The following is a 27,656-nucleotide window of genomic DNA, read 5'->3' on the forward strand; positions in this document are numbered from 1 at the left end:
GCTAATCCTTAAACCCTCTGATTTAACTGAAACAAAAATCAGAAAACCGCCATGCAGAGTTGAGAAGAGTTTCTTTACCTTCTCGATTTGTAATATGACTGACTGGAGAGAGTTTGAAAAGTTTGGTAAAATTAAATAGCTTTTATATATGAGGGCAGTGTCATTTTTTAAACTTTGTGAGGACTATTTTTTGCAAGAGCGGTTTTTAGATTAGGGCCATTTATATAATTTATCTATCATTAATGAACTTAATAAATATTTACAAATAGTTAAGTTATTCAATAAAGGGCTTTAGTTCATGATGAATAAGGAATATATATTTATGTATAATGTATATTCATTTAGACATTTACAAAAAATTGTGATACAAAATGAATATGTATTTATGAGAATGTATTTAAGAAATATATATAAAGGTTCACTGATTTATTATAAAAATATTCAATCCCTCAAATATAATTGAGTGATAATGATCATCTCTTCTTTAATATACATTGTATATTTAAAAAGAGTAAAACTTTGACGTTAAAAATAAGAACAGGACGGATATCTATCATAAATTTTCAATTACCTTATTTCTTTTGACATCAAAATTCTTGATTTCTCTTCATATATATCTTTCTATAGTTGTAGACGATCAATTTAAGTTCTTGTTGCTTCATGAATGGCTCTACAGCTTCATCCAAATTCCACTCCATTCATCAAACATCTCCTTGCACCCAAAGTAAAGCAATAAGGTGGAGATGCCATTTTTTTATTTCAACCAGGAAAAGCCATCGTTTTCCGAACTACAATTTCTTAACCATCCACATCCTGACTAAGGTAATATATGTGTTAAAAGTCAAACTTTTGGGTGTTTTCCAAGAAACATACTGCTATACTTTTCCACAAAAATGCATACTTTTCAGAACCCCTCTGGTATTTAGAAACTATGTTTGATAAAAAAATTTCATATCTCAAAAAATGGAAGAGGTGAAAGTTATTGGAGCTTCGCCGAGCCTATTCTGTGTTAGAATTGAATGGGCTTTAATGCTCAAGGGTATAACACATGAGTATATAGAAGAAAACTTGAAAAGGAAGAGTCACATGCTTCTCCAATCTAATCCTGTTCACAAGAAGGTTCCGGTGCTTCTGCACAATGGAAAACCAATCTCTGAATCTTTAGTCATCCTTGAGTACATAGAAGACACATGGGAGCACAACCCTTTATTGCCTGCAGATCCTGTCGACCGGGCCATGGTGCGTTTCTGGGCAAAATATATTGATGACGAGGTAATTCAAGAGTTACATATTCATTTGCGTAAAAAACTTCACACGTGTTATGTATAAAAAATATTTATGAATAGAAGAAAGCTCTGTAGTTAGAGGAGTCATACTGACTATTTATTTGTATGGTTTGTTGTGCAGTGTGTGTTTAGTGCTTTGGCTGCTTACCGTGCCCAAGGACATGAAAAAGAGAAAGCTGTAGAGTCTGCACAACAAAAACTGGGTTAGCATTTTTTTTTCTTATCATTTTGGTTTTTATTTGTTGTTTGTTATGCATGGGTGTTCGTTTAAATCTTTTAGGTTATGTGAACCATATCTAGAGGGTTATTTCCTTTTCCTCATGAGTGCTTAAATGAAACTCATCCATCCTTCAAAAAGTATTAAATATAAAAAAATCCCTAAAAAATATCAGACCCCTTTATAAAATTATCAAAAACTAATATGTATAGTTTGGATTGTATATATATTTTTATAATCTTCTCGTTGGTTTAATTATGTTATGCTTAAAAATCAGGGCTTACGTTAGCAAGCGTCAATCAGAGTTTATGAATGTTTTGAACGTCTAGGAGCTGCCACATCGTCCAAAGACAAAAAGAGTATGACTGTCATCAATGAAGATTCAAGTTTGTTGTATGAGTGGATGGGAGTCGCCACATGTCCAAGCCCTACGCGATTGAGAATATTTCTATGTAATCAATCATGGGAAGGGCGGTAGGAATTGTACTATAATTGCCTACTTACAAATTGTAATCATTACCCTAAAACCTTCTACTATAAATAGATGGTTCCCTCTTATGGGATTCTGATAAAAAAGCCCATTCTATTGTAACATTTTATTCTCAAAACATAGATAAACCTACGAGAAAGAGACTGACTCGATGTTCTCTCTGAATAATCAGTTATTTGTCCCCTTGCTCGTTGTGTTATACGCGACCTCCTGTAACCTCATTATAAAAAGAACAGTGAACATAAGATTCGTTTAAGCATCCAAACCACTTTAAAAATCATCTTCCATTACTTCATTGCATTTTCATTCACATATAATTTCTAAGTCAGTTTAGCTCTTTACACATGCAAATCGTTGGTGTTAACATCCAGCATTAGCAAATTATTACTTTGATTTCAATTTCTTAACAATATTGGTGCTATATATGCAAGCAATGATGTAATTAGCTAATAATTATTTTTAATCCTGAATGAACCCTCTTTTCATTTTTTACTAAAATTGTCACATCAGTCAAAATTAGACCTTTTATTTAGAATTTTTCCCGTTTGAACTCTGGGTGCTATCGGCGTCCAGGCTGAAAATATTCTTTTTCTCTATCTTTTATATTCAAACATATATATACGAATTCTCCATGAATAAAACTTCTTTGTTATCCTTGAAGTCAAATACTTGGCCGCATATTTTATAGTCATTTGACTTTTCAAACGTATCAGGCAACTCTTTGCTAAATAACTTTATATTAGATCGATAATCACCCGAAGATAGTTGGAATAAATTGCAAATTGAGTTCACATTCAATCGAAGCTTACAACATGGGTGAAGTGAAGGTGATTGGATCAACTTAAGCCATTCTGCACGAGAATTGAATGGGCTCTGAAGCTTAAAGGGGTTGAATATGAATACTAGTGGGAAGATTTAATGAACAAGAGTCCAATCCTTCTGAAATACAATCCTGTGCTTAAGAAAGCCCTGTGCTGGTTCACCATGGACAAACCGATTGCTGAATCACTTGTAATTCTTGAATATATCGACGAGTTGTGGAAAGAAAAGTACTCTTTACTGCCTGAAGACCATGTGAGAGAGCCATGCTAAATTGTGATGAGAAGGTACATGAAAAATATGCTTGATTAATCATGTGCTTAACTTTGTGCTTATACAAGGCTTTAATTGTATTTAAATTTTTATGAACTGTGTTTGTGGGTGCATTGGATCTTGCTGGAAAGAAGGAGAAGAAGGACAAAGCAGTGGAGTCTGCAATGAATCATTTGCCTTTCTTGAGAAGCAATCGAAGGAAAGAAATATTTCGGTGGAGAAGAAATGGATATCTGGATCTAGCATTGGGTTGGATCCCTCACTGGCTGAAGGTAATGGAACAGTTGGAGAAATGAAGTTGGTTGATGGTGAGAAATTGCCATTGCTGAATGAATGGTGCCACAAATTCATCCAAATTCCACTCATCAAAGAAAGCCTTCCCCCAAGAGAAAAGCTTGTCCACTATTTCACTGCTAGTGTGGGCTACATGCGTTCTTTGGCTCCCAACAACCAATAATAAGTGATCTTTACTCTTTAGTTTATGGTTTATGCTTGGGACTTCTTGAAAGAGATATATAACTAACTGCATTGATTTTTGAGGGTTTAATTTGTTGCTTCTCTTCTCTTGTTTTGTTTTTGTGTTTTTCAAAGGTAACTCAAAGGAGGAAGATCCTAAACCATATGTCCAATCCAAATATATATCTATAACACAACAATTTAGACTCAATGAAGTGAAAGAGATTCAATTCTAAAATAAATGATTATGTATTTTACAAAGTCATATTAAGCATTTGGGTTGTAACATTACGGAACTATAATAATGTTATGATCTTGAATATTCACAAAAAACATGTGTGTGTTTGATTATGAATTTTGAGTTTTTGTATTCTGTTTTTTGATGTGAAATACGAAAAATAAAAACGTGTTAATATGTTTATCTAAAAACAGTATTAGAAAGGCCAAAATAAAAATGTATTTTTTATGTTTGTCCAAAAACACATAAAAAATTAAAAATATAAAATTTATTACTTACCAAATAGGTAAAACACTTCAAATTACCATAGTTATTTGTCTCAAAATGCTTGTTTAAAATGTGTCATTTTGTTGAACAAGCCGTCATGACTACAAAATTAATCCTAATACTATAATTAGCAGTGAACCTGGTCAAATCCATAAAATCCTTGATTTTCATATAATTGATTTAAAAAGATGTTTTTGTTTGAAGAAAATATTAAAAAAGTAAGAGAAAAATAATATTTATTTAAAATTAATTTTTATTAGCAGAGGACCTACGTCAGTTTCTTTCCACTATTTATTAGATACCAATACCATTCGAAGAAAAGCATAAAAGTTAAAAAAAAATATAATAATATTTACTAAATTTTTAATTTATTATATTAGAAGGACCACCACCAGTTTCTTCACTATTTTCTTATTTATTAGATGCCATTCGAAGAAAAGTATTAAAGATAAAAAATATTGATTAAAAAAAAGGAAAAGAATAAATAATATTTATTAAAATTATTTATTATTATTAGAAGGAGCCACATCGGTTTCTTTCCACTGTTTTTCTTATTTATTAGAGGTCATTCGAGAAAAGCACTAAAGTAAAATATTGAAAAAAAAAAAAAAAAAAGTAAAAAGAAAAAATAATCGTTTATTAAAACGATTCGATAGTTGCATACTTTACCAACTTCTCACCATGTTTATTCCTGCATGTCGCTTTACAGGTTTTGTATTAGCAGGGTAGCTGAATACGCTCAAACATCCTCTTAGCTAATTCATTTTCTTAAACTACCTGATTTCGCTCTCTTCAAAGAAATATGGCTGAGTCCATTGTATTTGGCACTGCCACTGAAATTTTGAAGAAGATAGGTTCCCTTGTTGGTGGGAATTGCGTTGCTGTGGAATCTGGATAGTGATTTAAGAAGACTTCAGCGACCATGAGCGCCATCAAAGCTGTCTGTGGATGCCGAGACAAAGCAGAATCAAAACCATCAGCTGCGTGGTTGGCTTGCGAAGCTTAAGGATGTTTTTTATGATGCTGAGGACGTTTTAGATGAATTCGACTTCAAGCTTCCAGGAGATCACAACAGGGGAGCTCAACATTAAAGTATGTCAATGCTTTTCAAGATCTAATCATGTTAAATTGGTACAAGATCAAGGAAATTAGAGACAGGTTAGATGAAATCGCCGATGATAGGCGAAAATTTCTTTTCTTTATTGAGAGTCATGTGACGTGAGGCATGTAATTCCCAAGGAGAGGGAGACTAATTCCTTCTTCAAGCTTCTGATGTCATTGGAAGAGAGAAGGATAAAGAAAACATCATAACCTTTTTGAGACAACGAGCGATGTAATGTCTCCGTCATTCTATAGTTGGGATTGGGGGTTTGGGTAAAACCACTCTTTCAAAATGGTTTAAATGATGAGAGGGTCTGATAGGCATTTTTGTTAAAGAGTGGGTATGGTTTCCGACGACTTGACATCCCGATTGATGAAAGAAATTATTAAGTCTGCAAAACATGAGGAGGATTGTTCTAAGTTAAGCAGATGAAATTCCCAAGCGTTTGCAGGAAATTTTGATAGGTAAAAAGTTTTGCTTGTCTTAGTGATGTTTGGAATGAGAAGCCATGAAATGGAGGGATTGAAAAACTTACTAGTGAGTAGTGTAAGGAAGTAAAATTATTGTGAGTACACGTAGTAAACTGTTGCCGAGATAATGGGCACCGTTTCCCCACATTTCATACAAGGTCTTTCACTGAGGATTCTTTATCATTGTTTAAAAACTGCGCATTTAAAGATGGAGAAGGGAAAGATTTTCCAAACCGTCAAAATTGCTGAGGACATGTCGGAAAATGTAAGGAGTTCCGTTAGCTCTGAGAACTTTAGGGAGCTTACTTTTTGCAAACACAGAGAAGATGAGTGGTTAAGACGAAAAGAAGTGACATATGGCAGCTGAAACAGGAAAATGAAGACATCTTACCTGTATTGAAATTGAGCTATATAATTGCCGTCATATTGAAGCAATGTTTGCTTATCTTTCCTTATTTCCAAAGGATATTACGACAGTGATTACGTCGCCGGATATTGGATGGCCATGGACTCCTTGCAACCTCTAACAATGATATTGAAGAATTAGAAGATGTTGCTGTGCGTTATGAAGGATTTATGGTCAAGGTGTTTCTTAAGGATTTACGGAGTATTATCATTCATTTTATAGTTTAAAATGCATGATCTTATGCATGATCTTGCAATATCAGTGGCAAAAGGAGTGTGCTGTTATAAAATCCAGAAGCCAAACAGTGATGGGAGCTTCGGCACTTTTCAATTGACTCTGATTTCAACACTCAAAAAACTCCAGAAGTTCTAGATAATAGATCAAGACGGTTCGGTCCCTTATTTTTCTGCAAGGATACGACTCATACGAGCTTGTTGGTGCTCTTTTCCCTCCGTGCATATCTAAATTCAAGCACCTTCGACTGCTAACCTTATGCATATGCTTTTTGAAGTCTTGCCAAACTCTGTCGCTACATTGATACATTTGAGATACCTTGACTTTCATATAATCTTTATGAAGAAACTTCCTGAATCTATTTGAAGCTTCAGAAGTTGGAGACGTTTAGACTTTTTCATTGTGATGGGCTTAAGAAGTTGCCTAAGAAGATACGAAGGATGATCCCTTAGGCATGTGGAAATAACCACAAAAGAGCGATGTCTACGAGAAGAGGAATCGGATGTTTGAGTTCTCTTAAATTTTTTACCTTAGCTAGGCAGGATCTAGTAAGAGTGTTGAAGAGATGCAAGGTCTCACAAGCCTCCGAAGATTGGTTCTTCAAGATTGTTCCCTGACTCGTTGCCATATAATCAAGTACCTCAAGCGATTAGAGAGTAGCGATTATTGCTGTGTAATCTTAACTGAAGATGGAATTTCAAGGAGAAGACAAAGACAACCTTTGCTTGGGAGTTCGAAAATTATAATTGTCCATTTGCATCATTGTGGATTTGCCTTAGCTTACTAAGGATCGGCAAACACCTTCAGTGCAATGATGAAATTGTCAATTTAGTAGAACTACCGGAGTGGCGAAAATCTCACATCACTTCAAACATGGAGATTTTAGATTGCCCGAGCTTGTCATGTCTTCCAAGGATGCAACGCCTTACTGTCCTCAAAAACTGAAGATTCAAGGCTGTCCTGCTCTGAGTGAAAGCTGCAGACGTGATCAGTCGAAGATTGCTCATGTCCGAGAGGTTCATCTTAATTGCTGAATAAATGCATCACATAGTATTGCTTTTTTTCTGTTGAAGAAAATGTGATAGAGATTCTCTTGCTAATGCATTGGTGGCGTGTTGTGATGTTCTTGTTTATTTTTCAAGACCTACATCATGATTCCAGCAAGTTTCGTACAGGTTCACATTACTCCAATCTTTTTTCTCTATTTTCATTTGTGATTGTATTTATTGTTTCTAATGCATGTGTGCTTGAATATTTTATCCTTCCTTTGTACCATACATTTATGTGTCTAAGTTTCATACATCTTCTTATCCGAGTGTTTTTTTCCTATTTATTATAATAAATTACTTCTGTACGACCCCTACTATTCACGTTTACAAAAGAAACATGAAGGCCAATCAGCGGGTGCGCGCAAGGGGGAGTTAGTATCACATAGCAGGAACATGCATTGGGTGTGTGACGTTGGGGATATAAATTGTGGGATTTAATTGTAAAGCATGTTAAACTTTGAGTAGAATTTGGGAGGAACTAGCCCCTCGAAGAGCTAGATATCTTTACATTTACTGAAACTGGTTTTCTATACAATTTTCATATTGTAATTTCCATTCAATCAATCAATCAATACAGTAATTTTCATAGCAATTTTACAATCTTCATTTCTGTTTGGAGTTTGAACATTGTTGTTGAGTACGGATTACAATCAGTTGGGTTGTGTTGCGTTTGAGGATCCGGTTCTCAACAATTGGTATCAGAGCTGCGTGTGGGTAATAGTGAATAGAAGAATGGAGGTAGAATGGAAGGGATTGAGAGGGAGGTGGAAGTGTTAAGGAAGACATCAGCGAAGTTAAGGAAGATCGATGCCGGTAACATCAAAGAATACCTACTGAGTTGAGGGAATGGATTAAGTTGAAGGATGAGAAGGAGGAAGTGTGATCACAGGGAAAGAGAAGGGAGAGTCGTCTGGATTCAGGCGAGTTGCAACGATCGCAACCGGAATCATCAAAATCAAACAAGAGTGGTGGAGGGATGATCGGAGAGTGAGGAAATTGGAACTACCTGTGTTTAACGGAGAGGATCCTCATGGGGGGATCTTCAGAGCTGATAGGTATTTCTAGGTCAACAAGTTGATGAGGGGGAAAAGTAGAAGCCGCAGCAATGTGCATGGAGGGGCGCACCTTGAACTGTTCCAATGGGTAGATTCTCGAGTTCCATACAAACTGGTGTACTTGCAAGAAAGCGGTGATCAAGCGATTTAGACCGTCGTCAAGGGTTAGCCTTTGAATCACCAGTGACGTTGAAACAGACCACCACCGTGACTGACTACCATGAGCAGTTTGAGTGCTGGCTACACCTATGCAAAAGGTTGAAGAGAGTTGCTAATGGGCAATTACCAGTGGGCTGAAGGAAGAAATACGGGCTGAATTGAGGTTAGTCAGGCCTAACAGCTTGTTTGAACTAATGGACCAAGCCCATAGGATTGAGGAAAGGAATTGGGTGTTAGACAAAAAAAAAATAGAACGAGTGCCGAGCCCAATGGACCAATAAGGAAGGAGATTATAATACTTCACACCAGGCCCAAAACCACTTAAAATTGGATGGGTACCCAACTCTTCAAACCTCTAGATCGTCTTTACCATTTCAAATGAGAAATGGAAAAGAAAGAGAAGGGGCATGAGTCAAAGCCGATGATCTCAGAGACAACCACTTCTGGCGACTACCGATGCAGAGCTACAGTACAAGAGGGAGAGAGGGCTTTGTTACAAGTGTGATGAGAAGTTTGGGCCAGCTCACAGATGCAAAAATCACACCCTTTAGATCTTGTTAGTCATGGATGTAGAGGAAGAACAAAGGGAAGCTAAAACAATGGTGAAAACTGAGGAAAAAGGCCACGTAGAAGAAGATCTTGTAGCTCATCCATGCACTCCATAGTGGGTTTGAAGTCAACCACACTCTGAAGCTCAGGGGGATTTGCAAGGATTTGAAGTCGTCTATGATGGTAGACAGTGAGCTTCACACAACTTCATCTCTTAAGATCTAGTTCGACAGCTGGGTTTAAAGGTGCAAGAAACAAAGGCTTTGGGGTAATGGTGGGAAAGGGTATACAGTGCGGAGTACAGGGGTGTGTAAGGGGTTGGAGTTAGTCATGCCGGACTTACGGTTGTACATGATTTTTCCTTTTGATTGGGAGGGCTGACGTTGTACTTGGATTACGTGGTTAAGTACGTTAGGCAATGTGTGTACAATTTGGAGGTGTCTTACCATGAAGTTTGAGGTGGATGGGAAATCGGTAGTACTCAGGGGTGATCCATCGCTGGTGAAAACAGTTGTGTCATTGAAGGCTATGCTGAAATCCCTACACCAGAGGACCATGGGTTTATGATGGAATTTTGGTCATTGTGGACACAGGAGGCCGAGGAAGTAATGATAGTGAACCCCAGAGTAGAAACTCTCTTAACTGAATTGTGCCCATTTGATCAGCTGCGAGCCTTCTCCATTAGGCGTCAGGACCATTCAATCACTGAAGGATGGGCCTCCATTCCGATATTAGGCCTTATTGTTATTCTTATACTCAGAAAAATGAAATTGAGAGGTTGGTTGGGGAAACGTTGGCAGCCGACATTATTCAGCCTAGTGTTAGCCCCTTTTCCATCCGATGTTGTTAGTTCAGAAGAAAGACAAGTAGTTGGCATTTCTATGTGGATTATAGGGCCTTGAACGAATCACCATACGCAATAAGTTTCCAATCCCAGCCATTGACGAGCTGCTTGATGAATTGGGAAAGTCGTCATATTCTCTAAATTGGATCTCAAATCAGGGTATATCAGATTCGGGTTCGTGAGGAAGATGTCCCTAAAACAGCTTTCCGGCACACGAAGGACATTATGAATTCTTAGTGATACCTTTCGGGTTGACTAATGCGCATCAACCTCCAAGCCGTAATGAACGAAATTTTCAGGCTATTTTTCCGCAAATTGTCCTGGTATTTTTGATGATATATTAATTTATAGTCCTAACTTCTTATCATCTAACTGCAATTGTGCCAGGTCTTTGAAAAACTCCAACAGACAAGTTAGTAGTCAATAAAAAGAAATGCCATTCGCCCAAGCTAAACTGGAATATTTGGGAACATCATATCCTGGAATGGAGTCGAAGCGGACCCTGCTAAGATCTGATTGATGGTATATGGCCTATCCAACGACAGTGAAGAGTTTACATGCCTCTTGGGTCTTACCCGATACTACAAAAAATTTGTTAGGAATTATGGTTAGATCACCCACCATTAACGCAATACTAAAGAAAGACTCCTTCAAGTGGAGCCTTGAGGCACAGCGCGCTTTCGAGTGTTTGCAGCAAGTGATGTGTTTCAGTTCCAGTGTTGGCCACTTCAAATTTTAATGACCCTTTGAAATAAAAACTGACACTTTAGGCTTAGGTATGGGAGCTATATTGGTGTAACACGAACGCCCCATTGCTTTTCTCGTAAAGCTTTTTCTTCCTTGCCAGACAGAAATCAGTATACGAGCGAGAGCTAATGGCTATTGTGTTTGCAGTGCATAAATGGAGCCACTACCTGATCGGCAGCAAATTCATCGTTAAGACGGACCAGCGAAGTTTACAGTTCTTGACAGGACAAAGGTCGATCACTCTGGAACGGCATAAATGGGTCTCTAGTTACTGGAGTACAAGTTTGAGATTCAGTACAATCCGGACAGCTCTAACAAAGTAGTTGTTGCTCTTTCCGACGTGAACCTGACCCTGAACTGCATGCTTTGTCTACAGTTATATTTCCTGGTTATGAAGACTTGGCCACCGAAGCTTTCCAAGATGATAAACTCAAGCAGATTATACAAGACCTCATTGCAAAGCCTACTTCCTAAGCTCATTATACCTTACACCATGGCTGCCTCTTGTACAAAGTCCAATTGGTCCTCCCAAAAACATACTAATTCATTCCACAAATATTGGAGGAATTCCACAACACACCCAGTGGCGGCCATCCGGTTTTTTTACACTATAAAGAATTGCTGGTGTTATTTTTGGGAGGGAATCAAGCAAGATGTCAAAGAGTGTCAATGCATGTGTGGTGTGTCAACAAACAAACATCTTCCTTAAAGTCTGATGGGTTGTTACAACCTTACCAATCCCAGATTTGGCCTTCGACAACCTCTCCATGATTTCATTGGCGGCCTCTCCTAATAGTTTCGGGTTTGACACCATCTTGGTGGTAGTGGACCGATTGACAAAGTAAGTCATTTTATGCTATTGTGTCACCCTTATACGGCAACTGAAGTAGCTACCCTGTTTGTGAAGGAAGTGGTCCGCTTGCATGTATTTCCTAAGTCTATTGTTTCTGACCAGGATTGTCTATTCCTGAGTAATTTTGGACTGAATTGTTTCGCTTGGCAGGTACTACTCTCAAATTCAGCTCAGCTACCACCCCAAACGGATGGTCAAACGAAGGTGGTTAACGCTGTATCGAGACATATCTTCACTGTTTTACAAGTAACAAACCAAGCATTGGGCCGAAATGGATTCATTGGGCTAAATTTGGGTTAAAACAATCCTACCATAGCTTACCAAATGTCCCTTTCCAAGCTTTATGGTCGACCCCCTCCTACACTTCTGAAATTTACAAAGGTCCATTCTTCGGTGGAGACAGTTAATCAACAAATGATCGACCGCAATGCATTGTTGGACGAGTTGAAAGCCAATCTCACTGCCGCACAAACCGATGCCACCCAAGCCAATTCACCGTCGAGATGTGTCCTTGAACCAGGTGATTTTGTTTACTTGAACTTCACCTTATAAATTCCGCTCCTGGCTCTCAAGCTTAATGAAAAACTCAGCCCTCATTTTACGGGCCCTTTCAAATCTGAAAAAATTGGTGCAGTAACCTATCGCCTAGCCTTACCTGACACTTCCCGGATTCACCCAATCTCCCGTTTCTCAATTGAAGAAGAGAAGAATAGCCTTCATAATTCTGTTCCAGTTCAACCCCTGCCGGAATGCCTTACTGACGAATTAGAGCTAATGGTCCAGCCTGCTTCCGTACAATTGTTCGAACCTGTTAGATGGCTCTAGAGAGGTATTGATCAACTGGAAGGATTTACCTTCTCATGAGGCACATGGGAATCCTTTGACATTATTGATCGGCAGTTCCCTCAATTGTAAAAGCATGTTAAAATTGGTATGAATTGGGAAGAACTAGCCCCGCGAAGAGCTAGATATCTTTACATTTACTGAAGGTTTTCTACAATTTTCATATGTAATTTCCATTTCAATCAATCAATCAATAGAGTACAATTTTCATAGCAATTTTACAATCTTCATTTCTGTTTGGAGGTTGACCATTGTTGTTTGAGTATCGGATTACATCAGTGGGTGTGTTGCGTTTGAGGATCCAGGTTCTCAACACCTTCTTATGATTAAACTTGTATATTCTTTAAGCTGTACAACAAATTTTAGTATTGCAGTTATGTTGTTCAGTAAACTTTATACGATATGCCAAATAAAATGCACTGCATTGTGTATGTAAAGGGAAGTAGGAACCCTGTTTACTGTAAGGCTTGAATGTAAAACCAGAATTCAATCGAAATCATGATTCATTGTAATCCAATGATTAGAAAGGTTTTGAATTGAGGATAATTTGTATTACCTTTTAACTTTGATAAAGCTGTTAACCAATAACTAATTCTACTCAATATCATAACCTTTTTATCTTAACTGAAATGTGAATTGAATATTGCTTATGGATATTATGTATGCCCATTAAGATTCCAGATTATGTGATTAGAAGTTGAGATGCATGGTAGTATTTTCTAATACTAAGAAGCTAGTTGAAGGAGACAAAAATTTGGGTGGAGAGAACAGAGGATCCCTCTCTGCCTCACTGTCATGGAATTGGTTGGATGCGTTAAGTTCCTATTGCTTCATGAATGGTGATGCAAGAAAAGCTTCTCAACTATTTCTATTTTTATAGGAAATAGATGTCTGATTTCCTAATTCGGAAGACCCTGGTTTTTAAAGACGACGTTTATACAGAAAGAAAGAACTCAGTTTTTTTATAGATATGTCATTAATTTAAAACTATAATTCTTTTTCTTTTTCAGTTATGCCAAACTAAACCATGCACATCCTGACTATGGGTATGCATATGTTGAAGGTCAAAGATTTATTTGTTTTTCAAGAAACATCCTGCTATACTTTGACAAGAAATGCAATACTTTTCAGAACCCGCTAGTATAAATCAACAAAACAAGGTTTAAAATGCTATACTTTTCATAACCCAACTAGTTATATCAGCAGAACAAGGCTAAAATGCAATACTTTTCAGAACCGCAGTAGTGCAAATCAACAATAAAAGGCTTAGTTATATTGAAACTAGTGTTTGATTAAAGATTTTCATATCTCCAAGATGGAAGAGGTGAAGTGATTGGAGCATCATTGAGCCTATTCTGTGTCTGAATTGAATGGGCTTTAAAGCTCAAGGGTGTAGCGTATGGTATATAGAAGAAGACTTGAGAAAGAAGAGTAACCCCTTCTCCAATGTAATCCTGTTCACAAGAACGTAACGGTGCTTCTGCTTAATGGAAAATCAATCTCTGAGTCTAATCATCCTTGATACAGAGAAGAGACATGGAAATACATTGGTTATTGCCTGCAGATCCCATCGACGAGCCATGGTGCGTTTTCTGGAAAAATTTGTTGATGAGAGGTAATTAAAGAGTTCAAATCATTTGCATAAACAAACTGAAATGGGCTTGTAATCTATAAGAATATTGTTAATGGAACAGAACTCTGTACTTACAGGAATCATACTTGACTGTTTATTGTTGTCTGGTCTGCAGGGTGTGCTCCGTGCTTGGGCTGCTTGCTGTCCATAGGACATGAAAAAGAGAAAGCTTTAGTCTGCACAAGAAAACGAGGAGTTGTTAAATGAGCAGATTAAAAAGAAGAAACTTTTCGGGGATACCATGTGTTCCTAGACTTGGTTTTGGGATCTATACTTTCACTGGCTACAATTTTCGTAGAACTTGGAGGCATAAAGCTACTTGACCACAGAAGTTCTATCAAATATGGACCACCGATGGGGTCTATTTACTACAGACAGGAGTACCCATTTAAAGGACGTCCGTCCATAAGTAAAATAGATAATTTTTTTTATAAAAATTAGGGACGGCCGTTCATAGGTTATGGACGGTTGTCCTAAAATGGACGGACGTTCATATTTAATGAATACCCCCCATTAACATTCTTTTAAAAAATTAAAAAACATTTAGAGACAGTCGTTCATCCATTGTGGACGTTCATTCATTTGGACGGGTGCCGCAAATAAGGGACGCCCATCCTTAACTATAATATGAAAATTTAAAAAAAAAAAAAAAAAAAACTTGGGGACAACTGTGCCTTACTTTTGGACGGCATCCGTACGGAATGGACGCCCGTCCATTTTTTGGTTTTACAAAACTAAAGAAAAATTTGGACGGCCGTCCATAAATCCCAGCTTCCCTTCCATCTTTGGTGCCAAATACCACCACTTCTCAGAAAATTTTCATGCTGACTTAACTATGGCACTTAACATGTTGCCTATCTATTTACTTTGTGCGATCATGCAAATCCTCTCGACTTTGCATATTCGACTTAGATGCCACAAAAAGATGACTCAACAATTAACGTGCTACTTGTTACATTTAAGAATGCATTAGTTTCCACTCTGGGTTCCTGTAATTGTATGCCTTAACGGTTCTTGTACACAGGTTGGTTATCTGTACCTGACAAATGCAAAATGTTGGAAGAAGTCATGGAAAAGCGGGTTCTCAACTGGTTCTTACACACAGCCGATTTTAGAGAACAAGTAGCAAGTTAATTGCGTGAGTCATGCTTTTTGTGGCATCTAAGTCGAATATGCAACAGTCAAGAGGATTTGCATGATCGCAACAAAGTGAATATAGCAGCATGTAAGATGCCATAGTTAAGTCATGCATAAAAATTTTCTGAGAAGGTTGTGGTATTGTGCACCAAGATGGAAAGGAAGCTGGGATTTATGACGGTCATCCACAATTATGGCGGCCATCCAAATTTTTTCTTTAGTTTTGTAAACCAAAATAATGGATGGGCGTCCCGTCCTACGGATGCCCGTCAAAAGTAAAGGATGCCTACCACAATTTGTGGACGGCCGTTGTAGACCTGGCAAAATGGGTCCCGACCCCGGGTCCGGCCCATACCCGCGGAAAAATATAGGATACGGTCTAATAAATTGAACCCATTTTTATGGACCCGTACCCGACCCAAACCCGTATATCTGACGGGTTATTGGGGTGAACCCGGGGCACCGTTTTGCAAATGGTGAAAAAACACAACGTGACCCATTGACTTGCCCTAGTCTCTCCTCTCGCGCCTGGCTGCCCTACTCTGCCTCTCATCTCTCTCGCGCTCGCCTCTCAATCTTCAACAAATCAACACAACATTACAGCTATGTGTATATGCTGATGGAAACATTCTGGGAAGAAGCCAACCGAGGAAATCTTTTCGGGGAGATGAAGTGAAGCATTGGTTACTAAAGCACTACCTGGTTCAATAACAGAAGTTTTGGACACCAATTTGCTAACAAGGGAGGATAAAAATTTTGCACGAAAGAACAATGTCATCTATTTTGAATTTAGCTGGAGTGTACAAGAGAGGCACCTGAGGAGAGGATCAACTTAAAGAAGAACAGCTAGACTCTTAAAGCTAGAGTCAAATGCTCACAAATACGGCAACAGCAGGACGCAGAAGAGTCTGAAATTTAAATGACATTATCTAAATTTTGTTCTTTATCCTAACTGGAGACATTTTGTTTTGATGGGAGATGGTTCTTTATACATTGCTGCTAATCTATGTGTTCTGGTCTGTCGGTATGTTTTCAGCTTTTCTTGTTTCCAGAAACCTCGTTTCAGATCTCTACCATTATATGTTAATTATTTTCTATCAAAAATTCAGTAACTAGGATGAGAGATTTTGATTAAGCATACATCAGTAACATGTGATGTTTTCCCGTTATGATTAGAATATTCTACAGTTTAGTGTGCTCACTAAGCACATACTTGGATATTTGTGTAGTATATTTTCTGAAGACAATTATTAGAGACAAAAAGTATGACTTTTTCTATTGTCAAAAGGGAGACTCTGGTTCCAAGGGATGGTGGCTCTGTTTTCCTCCGTTTGGCTCTATCTATGATCAGCCTTTCCTTGTTTTTAACATTATTCTAATTTCATCATTACTAGTTCATGGTTGCGATATCATGCTCTACTTTTGGCATTAGTCCATAAGTTAAACATTTCATTCGGTAGTAATTTTGCTGATTTGCTCAATCAATAAAATGTTATGCTTTTTCTTTTAATTGTTGACGTTCTACTTGAATCAACAGTAAACCTTGGGTTGAACTGTGTCAGATATTATTTTATCAAATTTGTTGAAATTTTCTTCTTGAGAGTAATTGGTGATTATTTAAATTGAAACCTACTTGTTATCAGAGTAACTGGTATTGACACTTGTAAACCAAAGAGTTCTAAAATTTTATAACTGTATGAGATTTACATGAAATTAACGATCTCAAATGAATCAGCAATGTTATAGTTACCAAAAAATGTATACTTAATTAAAATTGTAGAATTTTGGGGGTGTAACTGATATAATTAAAAACTGTAAGGGTGAACTGTAAAACTAAAACTGGAGAGAGAAAACGGGTACCCGCGGGTCTACCCGTACCCGTATACTTTGCTGGTGTCCGTAGCTTGTTGTTCTATTATATAATAAAATAGATTTACATTATACTTTTTTAAAATTAAATTAAACAGTTTTATTGGATGGCACATGGACTCCTTGCAACCTCAATGATGATATTGAAGAGTTAGAAGATGTTGCTGTGCGTTGTATGAAGGATTTATGGTCAGGGTTTCTTAGAGGATTTTACGGAACATTATCATTTATATTATAAGTTTAAAATGTATGATCTTATGCATGATCTTGCAATATCAGTGGCAAAAGTGAGTGTGGTGTTTTAAAATCCAAAGCCAAATAGTTGATGGGATGCGTTCGCACTCTCAATTATTGACTCGATTTCAACGCTCAAAAACTCCAAAAGTTCTAGATAATAGATCAAAGACGGTTCGGTCCCTTATTTTCGCAAGGAAACGAGCATATTGGTGTATCATATCCATACATGCATAGTCAAATTCAAGCACCTCCGACTGCTATACTTAAAGTATTGATTTTGAAGTCTTGCCAAACTCCGCGGTACGTTGATACTTTGAGATACCTGACTTATATATAATTATTTGTTGAAGAAACTTCCTGAATCTATTTGTCAGCTTCAGAAGTTGAGACATTCAGACTTTTTGATTGTTACCGGCTTAAGAAGTTGCCTAGAATATACGAAGGATGATCTCCCTTAGGCATGTGGAAATAACCACAAAGAGCGGTATCTACGAGAAATGGAATTGGATGTTTGAGTTCTCTTAGAGTTTTGTACTTATTGGCTGCGGGAATCTAGTAAGATTGTTTGAAGGGATGCGAGGTCTCACAAGCCCCGAAGATTGGAAATTCAATCGTGTTCCCGACCTCGTTGCCATATAGATCAAGTACCTCAAGAGATTAGAGAAGGTAGCTATTCAATACTGTTCAGAGCTTAACTTAAAGATGGAATTTCAAGGAGAAGATAAAGCTGCAGACGTGATGAGTCGCGGATTGCTCATGTCCGAGAGGTTAATCTTGATGAATAAATGTCATCACATAATAATGCTTTTTTTTCTGTTGAAGAAAATGTGATAGCAGATTCTCTTGCTAATGCACTGTGGTGGCGTGTTGTGTTGCTTCGTCGTTTATTTTAATTTCAAAACTGTTGAGGAAGAAGAAGATGTTGACGACGCCAAGAAGAAGAGAAGAAGATGCAGGTAGAGATGCGTTAATGGCGGGAGGAAGAAGAAGGTTTTTGGGTTTATTTGCAACAATTTCGGATTTGTGGAAATATAGATAATTTTGAAAAGATTACATTAATCCTAATTAAGCACTAATTACCCTTAATCAATAATATGGCTATTTAGTTAACATTTCAAAACTTGATAGCCTTTTAATTAAATGTAAACTTCAAATGTCTTTTTAATAACTTCCCCCCTTAATCAATAATATGACTATTGAGTTAACACTTTAAAACTTGATAGCCTTTTAATGAAATGCAAACTTGAAATGGCCTTTTAATAAACTGCCCCGAAGAAATCCCAGCAGTTGAGTGATTAGTGAAAGAGTAAAGTCAGATAAGCAAGCCCAAGGTGTATTGAATGAAATTTTGCATTTTTTTAGGGGTCTTTTTGTAATAAAACTTGTACTTGATTTATTATTGGTTTATTATGGATTTATGAATTAAACTCTAGATACATTATTATCATCTTCGAGACATATATATTGAGTAACTAAACAAGATTTCTCCGCTCATTAAAAATATATAAAATGTGGTGTAACATCAAATATTATATGGTTGTAAGAATTTCCTCACAACCATTATACATACAAGCATTAATAATATGAAAATTACATAAGATGGAGTTAATTAATTATTAGTAGGGAATATTAGCATGAGATAAGGCCTTCTGACAATATTCTAGATTATATCGACAACAAAATGGAATTCCAGCTTCACTTATTTCAATCAATGTACCAACAACTAAAACCACCATTATTATCATCTTCAACACAGCAACGTTCATCATTTAGCTTGGAGTCACTAACAACTCTTTTTAATGCATGAATATGATAGAATAAATGAACATGTATCTATATATAACATACTCCTTACTATACTTAGAATAATTAATTAACTGCATTTCTTCGCATACTTTTTTACATTTAAAATAAGTTACCCATTAACCACAACAACCCTGACAAAACTAATTATGTAACATATTATACTTGATCATCTCAAATCCCTATTTATTATTCCTGGAAATAAAATATTCTCCTGAAAATCTTTTTATAAAATATTGTTGTCACTCTCTCCTCTTACACTATATATAATCAAATAATTTGATTCAAATTCCAACTTATAAATATGTGTGTAAAGAGTTTTTTTCAAGCTAATTTTTGCACAAAATTTAGTTGTTGCTTATATATCCTGCTTCCTTGTTGATGAAATGATCAACGAATATCCTGTATATTCTAATAACATACCTTACTGTGAATTTTATATATCAAGAATTGGGTTTAGGTATTTTTTGTTTAATGAATTTTGCAAAACTACAAAGTGACTTGTTGAAAGTTGAAGCAGAGAACGACCAGCTCGAATTAAAATAATATTTGCCACCACATCATTCATCGTCTTTTCTTTAAACATTATTGCATTGCCATTAGCAAATCACTTCACATTAATTTTCTATCAAATTGAGTTGATGAGCATGGGCGAAGTGAAGTTGATTGGGTCAACTATAAGCCTATTCTGCACTAGAATTGAATGAGCTCTCAAACTTAAAGGGGTTGAATATGAATACATAGCAGAAGATTTACAGAACAGGACTTCAATCCTTCTCAAATCTAATCCTCTGCATAAGAAGGTTCCTGTGCTCGTTCACAATGAAAAACCCATTGCTGGATCACTGGTAATTTTGGAATACATAGATGAGTTGTGGAAGGAGAAGCCTTTGTTGCCTGAAGATCCATGTGATCACAGAGCCTTGGCGACAAGGTGGTCTGCTTCTTTCTTCTTTGTCTTCCACCATTCTTCTTCCGACTCTTCAACCATGGCCATCATTTCCTTCACCAAAACAGGTTCATCTTTGAACAGTTACTTTTATCTCACCTTCTGTCGAACTCATTGATCTTACTGAAGATTTTTGGCAGTTCATCATTGATATATTTTTTTTATAACTAGGCATATATACAAGCAATGTCACAAATATAACATTGAAGGTCAGCTCCAACAAGATATGAACAAAATTATAACAAGCCATAACAGTTAACTTGAAAGGAAAAACCACTGATCACAAGTAGGAACGACATCAGTGGATTTGCCTCAGCTTAGTCTTCAAGGATCGGCAAACACTTTACGGTGCATGAAGATTGAAAGTTTTCCCAACTTAGAAGCAATACCGGCCATCACTTCAAACGCTGGAAATTATAAGATTCTGGAGGTTGTCATCTCTTCCAGAAGGGATCCAACGCCTTACTGCCCTCAGAAAACTGAAGATTAAAGACTGTCCTCCTCTGAGTGAGAGCTGCAGACGCGATGGCTCAAAGATTGCTCATGTCCGAGATGTTCATCTTGATGAATAAATGATATCATCCTGCATGTTTCTCATGTCCAGGTTCACTTTATCAGTCGAACTTCATTTTTAATAGTTATATTTTGGTAGCATTTTTTTTTTCTTATCATTTTGGTTTTATTTTGTTGTGTTTGTTATGCATGGGTGTTCGTTTAAATCTTTTAGGTTATGTGAACCATATCTAGAGGGTTTATTTCCTTTTCCTCTATGAGATTGCTTAAATGAAACTCATCCTATCCTTCAAAAAGTATTAAATATAAAAAAATCCCTAAAAAATATCAGACCCCTTTATAAAATTATCAAAACCTCTAATATGTTATAGTTTGGATTGTAATATATATTTTTATAATCTTCTCGTTGGTTTAATTATGTTATGCTTAAAAATCAGGGCTTACGTTAGCAAGCGTCAATCAGAGTTTATGAATGTTTTGAATCGTCTAGGAGCTGCCACATCGTCCAAAGACAAAAAGAGTATGACTGTCATCAACTTGACAGATTCAAGTTTTGTTTATGAGTGGATGGGAGTCGCCCACATGTCCAAGCCCTACGCGATTTGAGAATATTTCCTATGTAATCAATCAATGGGAAGGGCGGTAGGAATTGTACTATAATTGCCTACTTACAAATTTGTAATCATTACCCTAAAACCTTCTACTATAAATAGATGGTTCCCCTCTTACTTTTGGGATTCTGATAAAAAAGCCCCCATTCTAATTGTAACATTTTATTCTCAAAACATAGATAACCTACGAGAAAGAGACTGACTCGATGTTCTCTCTGAATAATCAGTTATTTGTCCCTCTGCTCGTTGTTCGTTATACGCGACCTCCTGTAACCTCATTTATATAAAAGAACAGTGAACATAAGATTCGCTTTAAGCATCCAAACCACTTTAAAAATCATCTTCCATTTACTTCATTGCATTTTCATTCACATATAATTTCTAAGTCAGTTTAGCTCTTTACACATGCAAATCGTTGGTGTTAACATCCAGCATTAGCAAATTATTACTTTGATTTCAATTTCATTAACAATATTGGTGCTATATATGCAAGCAATGATGTAATTAGCTAATTAATTATTTTTAATCCTGAATGAACCCCTCTTTTCATTCTTTTACTAAAATTGTCACATCAGTCAAAATTATGATCCTTTTATTTAGAATTTTTCCCGTTTGAACTTTCTGGTTGCTAATCGGTCGTCCAGGCTGAAAATATTCTTTTTCTCTATCTTTTATTATTCAAACATATATATACGAATTCTCCATGAATAAAACTTCTTTGTTTATCCTTGAAGTCAAAATACTTGGCCGCATATTTTATAGTCATTTGACTTTTCAAACGTATCAGGCAACTCTTTGCTAAATACTTTATATTAGATCGATAATCACCAGAAGATAGTTGGAATAAATTGCAAATTGAGTTCACAGTTCATATCGAAGCTTATCAACATGGGTGAAGTGAAGGTGATTGGATCAACTTTAAGCCTATTCTGCACGAGAATTGAATGGGCTCTGAAGCTTAAAGGGGTTGAATATGAATACATAGTGGAAGATTTAATGAACAAGAGTCCAATCCTTCTGAAATACAATCCTGTGCTTAAGAAAGTCCCTGTGCTGGTTCACCATGACAAACCGATTGCTGAATCACTTGTAATTCTTGAATATATCGACGAGTTGTGGAAAGAAAAGTACTCTTTACTGCCTGAAGATCCATGTGAGAGAGCCATGCTAAATTTGCTGATGAGAAGGTACATGAAAAATATGCTTGATTAATCATGTGCTTAACTTTGTGCTTATACAAGGCTTCTAATCTTGTATTTAAATTTTTATGAAACTAGTGTTTGATGGGTGCATTTGGATCTTGCTGGAAAGAAGGAGAAGAAAAGGACAAAGCAGTGGAGTCTGCAATAGAATCATTTGCCTTTCTTGAGAAGCAAATCGAAGGAAAGAAATATTTCGGTGGAGAAGAAATAGGATATCTGGATCTAGCATTGGGTTGGATCCCTCACTGGCTGAAGGTAATGGAACAAGTTGGAGAAATGAAGTTGGTTGATGGTGAGAAATTGCCATTGCTGAATGAATGGTGCCACAAATTCATCCAAATTCCACTCATCAAAGAAAGCCTTCCCCCAAGAGAAAAGCTTGTCAACTATTTCACTGCTAGTGTGGGCTACATGCGTTCTTTGGCTCCCAACAACCAATAATAAGTTGATCTTTACTCTTTAGTTTATGGTTTATTGCTTGGGACTTCTTGGAAAGAAGATATATAACTAACTGCATTTTGATTTTGAGGGTTTAATTTGTTGCTTCTCTTCTCTTGTTTTGTTTTTTGTGTTTTTCAAAGGCTAACTCAAAGGAGGAAGATCCTAAACCATATGTCCAATCCAAATATATATCTAATAACACAACAATTTAGACTCAATGAAGTGAAAGAGATTCAACTTCTAAAATAAATGATTATGTAACATTTTACAAAGTCATATTAAGCCATTTGGGGTTGTCAACATTACGGAACTAGTAATAGATGTTATGATCTTGAATATTCAAACAAACATGTGTGTGTTTGATTATGAATTTTGAGTTTTTGTATTCTTGTTTTTTGATTGAAAATTACGAAAAATAAAAACGTGTTTAATATGTTTATCTAAAAACAGTATTTAGAAAGGCCAAAAATAAAAATGTATTTTTTATGTTTGTCCAAAAACACATAAAAAATTAAAAATATAAAATTTATTACTTACCAAATAGGTAAAACCACTTCAAATTACCATAGGTTATTTGTCTCAAAATGCTTGTTTAAAATGTGTCATTTTGTTGAACAAGCCGTCATGACTACAAAATTAATCCTAATTACTATAATTAGCAGTGAACATGGTCAAATCCATAAAATCCTTGATTTTCATTATAATTGATTTAAAAAGATGTTTTTGTTTGAAGAAAATATTAAAAAAAGTAAGAGAAAAATAATATTTTATTCAAATTATTAATTTTTATATTAGCAGAAGGACCTACGTCAGTTTCTTTCCACTATTTTATTAGATACCAATACCATTCGAAGAAAAGCATAAAAGTTAAAAAAATAATAATAAATAATATTTTACTAAATTTTTAATTTATTATATTATTAGAAGGACCCACACCAGTTTCTTTTCACTATTTTCTTTATTTTATTAGATGCCATTCGAAGAAAAGTATTAAAGATAAAAATATTGATTAAAAAAAAGGAAAAGAATAAATAATATTTATTTAAAATTATTTATTATATTATTAGAAGGAGCCACATCGGTTTCTTTCCACTGTTTTCTTTATTTTATTAGAGGTCATTCGAAGAAAAGCACTAAAGTTAAAAATATTGAAAAAAAAAAAAAAAAAAGTAAAAGAATAAATAAATACGATTTTATTAAATACGATTCGATAGTTGCATACTTTTACCAACTTCTCACGCATTGTTTATTCCCTGCATGTCGCCTTTACAGGTTTTAGTATTAGCAGGGTAGCTGAATACGCTCAAACATCCATTCTTAGCTAATTCATTTCTCTTAAACTACCTGATTCTCGCTCTCTTCAAAGAAAATATGGCTGAGTCCATTGTATTTGGCACTGCCACTGAAATTTTGAAGAAGATAGGTTCCCTTGTTGGTGGGGAATTGTCGTTGCTGTGGAATCTGGATAGTGATTTAAGAAGACTTCAGCGAACCATGAGCGCCATCAAAGCTGTGCTGTTGGATGCCGAGACAAAGCAGACTCAAAACCATCAGCTGCGTGTTTGGCTTGCGAAGCTTAAGGATGTTTTTTATGATGCTGAGGACGTTTTAGATGAATTCGACCTTCAAGCTTCCAGGAGATCACAACAGGGGAGCTCAACATTAAAGGTATGTCAATGCTTTTCAAGATCTAATCATGTTAAAATTGGTCACAAGATCAAGGAAATTAGAGACAGGTTAGATGAAATCGCAGATGATAGGCGAAAATTTTCTTTTCTTCTCATTGAGAGTCATGTTGACGTGAGGCATGTAATTCCCAAGGAGAGGGAGACTAATTCCTTCTTCCAAGCTTCTGATGTCATTGGAAGAGAGAAGGATAAAGAAAACATCATAACCTTTTTGAGACAACGAGCCGATGTTAATGTCTCCGTCATTCCTATAGTTGGGATTGGGGGTTTGGGTAAAACCACTCTTTCTAAAATGGTTTACAATGATGAGAGGGTCGATAGGCATTTTTAGTTAAAGATGTGGGTATGTGTTTCCGACGACTTCGACATCACCCGATTGATGAAAGAAATTATTAAGTCTGCAAAACATGAGGAGGATTGTTCTAAGTTAAAAGCAGATGAAATTCCCAAGCGTTTGCAGGAAATTTTGATAGGTAAAAAGTTTTTGCTTGTCTTAGATGATGTTTGGAATGAGAAGCCCATGAAATGGAGGGAATTGAAAAACTTACTAGTGAGTAGTGTCAATGGAAGTAAAATTATTGTGAGTACACGTAGTAAAACTGTTGCCGAGATAATGGGCACCGTTTCCCCACATTTCATACAAGGTCTTTCACTTGAGGATTCTTTATCATTGTTTAAAAACTGCGCATTTAAAGATGGAGAAGGGAAAGATTTTCCAAACCTCGTCAAAATTGCTGAGGACATTGTCGGAAAATGTCAAGGAGTTCCGTTAGCTCTGAGAACTTTAGGGAGCTTACTTTTTGCAAACACAGACGAAGATGAGTGGTTAAGAACGAAAAGAAGTGACATATGGCAGCTGAAACAGGAAAATGAAGACATCTTACCTGTATTGAAATTGAGCTATATAATTTGCCGTCATACTTGAAGCAATGCTTTGCTTATCTTTCCTTATTTCCAAAGGATTATATTTACGACAGTGATTACGTCGCCGGATATTGGATGGCACATGGACTCCTTGCAACCTCTAACAATGATATTGAAGAATTAGAAGATGTTGCTGTGCGTTATATGAAGGATTTATGGTCAAGGTGTTTCTTACAGGATTTTACGGAGTATTATCATTCATTTTATCAGTTTAAAATGCATGATCTTATGCATGATCTTGCAATATCAGTGGCAAAAAGTGAGTGTGCTGTTATAAAATCCAGAAGCCAAACAGTTGATGGGAGCATTCGGCACTTTTCAATTGACTCTGATTTCAACACTCAAAAAACTCCAGAAGTTCTAGATAATAGATCAAAGACGGTTCGGTCCCTTATTTTTCTGCAAGGATACGACTCATACGAGCTTGTTGGTGCCTCATTTGTCCCTCCGTGCATATCTAAATTCAAGCACCTTCGACTGCTAACCTTATGCAATATGCTTTTTGAAGTCTTGCCAAACTCTGTCGCTACATTGATACATTTGAGATACCTTGACTTATCATATAATCCTTTATTGAAGAAACTTCCTGAATCTATTTGCAAGCTTCAGAAGTTGGAGACGTTTAGACTTTTTCATTGTGATGGGCTTAAGAAGTTGCCTAAGAAGATACGAAGGATGATCTCCCTTAGGCATGTGGAAATAACCACAAAAGAGCGATGTCTACGAGAAGATGGAATCGGATGTTTGAGTTCTCTTAAATTTTTTACCTTAGCTAGCTGCAGGAATCTAGTAAGATTGTTTGAAGAGATGCAAGGTCTCACAAGCCTCCGAAGATTGGTTCTTCAAGATTGTTCCCTGACCTCGTTGCCATATAATCAAGTACCTCAAGCGATTAGAGACTGTAGCGATTATTGCCTGTGTAAATCTTAACTTGAAGATGGAATTTCAAGGAGAAGACAAAGACAACCTTTGCTTGGGAGTTCGAAAATTTATAATTGTCCATTTGCCATCATTAGTGGATTTGCCTTAGCTTATTCTTCAAGGATCGGCAAACACCTTACAGTGCATAATGATTGAAAATTGTCCCAATTTAGTAGAACTACCGGAGTGGCTGCAAAATCTCACATCACTTCAAACATTGGAGATTTTAGATTGCCCGAGCTTGTCATGTCTTCCAGAAGGGATGCAACGCCTTACTGTCCTCAAACAACTGAAGATTCAAGGCTGTCCTGCTCTGAGTGAAAGCTGCAGACGTGATCAGTCGAAGATTGCTCATGTCCGAGAGGTTCATCTTAATTGCTGAATAAATGCCATCACATAGTATTGCTTTTCTTTTCTGTTGAAGAAAATGTGATAGCAGATTCTCTTGCTAATGCATTGGTGGCGTGTTGTGATGCTTCTTCGTTTATTTTTCAAGACCTACATCATGATTCCAGCAAGTTTTCCGTACCCAGGTTCACATTACTCCAATTTCTTTCTTCTCTATTTTCATTTGTTGATTGTATTTTATTGTTTCTAATGCATGTGTGCTTGAATATTTTATCCTTCCTTTGTACCATTACATTTATCGTGTCTAAGTTTCATTACATCTTCTTATTCCGAGTGTTTTTTTCCTATTTATTATTAATAAATTACCTTCTGATACGACCCCTACTATTCACGTTTACAAAAGAAACATGAAGGCCAATCAGCGGGTGCGCGCAAGGGGGAGTTAGTTATCCACATAGCAGGAATCATGCATTGGGTGTGACGTTGGGGATATAAATTGTGGGATTTCAATTGTAAAAGCATGTTAAACTTTGAGTATGAATTTGGGAGGAACTAGCCCCTCGAAGAGCTAGATATCTTTACATTTACTGAACTGGTTTTCTATACAATTTTCATATTGTAATTTCCATTTCAATCAATCAATCAATACAGTACAATTTTCATAGCAATTTTACAATCTTCATTTCTGTTTGGAGTTTGAACATTGTTGTTTGAGTACCGGATTACAATCAGTTGGGTTGTGTTGCGTTTGAGGATCCAGGTTCTCAACAAATTGGTATCAGAGCTGCGTGTGGGTAATAGTGAATAGAAGAATGGAGGTAAGAATGGAAGGGATTGAGAGGGAGGTGGGAAGTGTTAAGGAAGACATCAGCGAAGTTAAGGAAGATCGATGCCGGTAACATCAAAGAATACCTACTAGAGTTGAGGGAATGGATTAAGTTGAAGGATGAGAAGGAGGGAAGTGTGAATCAAGGGAAAGAGAAGGGAGAGTCGTCTGAGATTCAGGCGAGTTGCAACGATCGC

At 36.4% G+C, this 27,656-nt stretch overlaps 2 protein-coding genes and 2 pseudogenes across 2 annotated transcripts; all 4 read left to right on the plus strand.

The window, feature by feature from the left end:
- Positions 1-963: 963 nt before the first annotated feature.
- Positions 964-3,542, plus strand: LOC116105994 (annotated as a pseudogene).
- An 18,378-nt stretch (positions 3,543-21,920) lies between these two features.
- LOC116105996 lies at positions 21,921-22,987 on the plus strand (annotated as a pseudogene).
- A 1,790-nt stretch (positions 22,988-24,777) lies between these two features.
- LOC116105933 (putative disease resistance protein RGA4) lies at positions 24,778-25,365 on the plus strand. The gene has a single exon (XM_031392296.1). It carries the CDS (start codon positions 24,778-24,780, stop codon positions 25,363-25,365), a length of 588 nt encoding a protein of 195 aa, XP_031248156.1.
- A 1-nt stretch (position 25,366) lies between these two features.
- On the plus strand, positions 25,367-27,072 carry LOC116105866 (putative disease resistance protein RGA3). The gene is made up of 2 exons (XM_031392262.1): positions 25,367-26,818; positions 27,037-27,072. Exon 1 carries the CDS (start codon positions 25,440-25,442, stop codon positions 26,292-26,294), a length of 855 nt encoding a protein of 284 aa, XP_031248122.1. The 5' UTR covers positions 25,367-25,439; the 3' UTR covers positions 26,295-26,818; positions 27,037-27,072.
- The last annotated feature ends 584 nt before the right edge of the window (positions 27,073-27,656 follow it).

Source organism: Pistacia vera, unplaced genomic scaffold, assembly GCF_008641045.1.
Source record: "Pistacia vera cultivar Batoury unplaced genomic scaffold, PisVer_v2 Contig507, whole genome shotgun sequence".
NCBI classification, from domain to species: domain Eukaryota; kingdom Viridiplantae; phylum Streptophyta; class Magnoliopsida; order Sapindales; family Anacardiaceae; genus Pistacia; species Pistacia vera.

Coding starts and splice junctions, on each gene's coding strand:
- LOC116105933 (XM_031392296.1), top strand. CDS start 24,778: ATGTGGGTATGTGTTTCCGACGACTTCGACATCACCCGATTGATGAAA.
- LOC116105866 (XM_031392262.1), top strand. CDS start 25,440: ATGGCACATGGACTCCTTGCAACCTCTAACAATGATATTGAAGAATTA.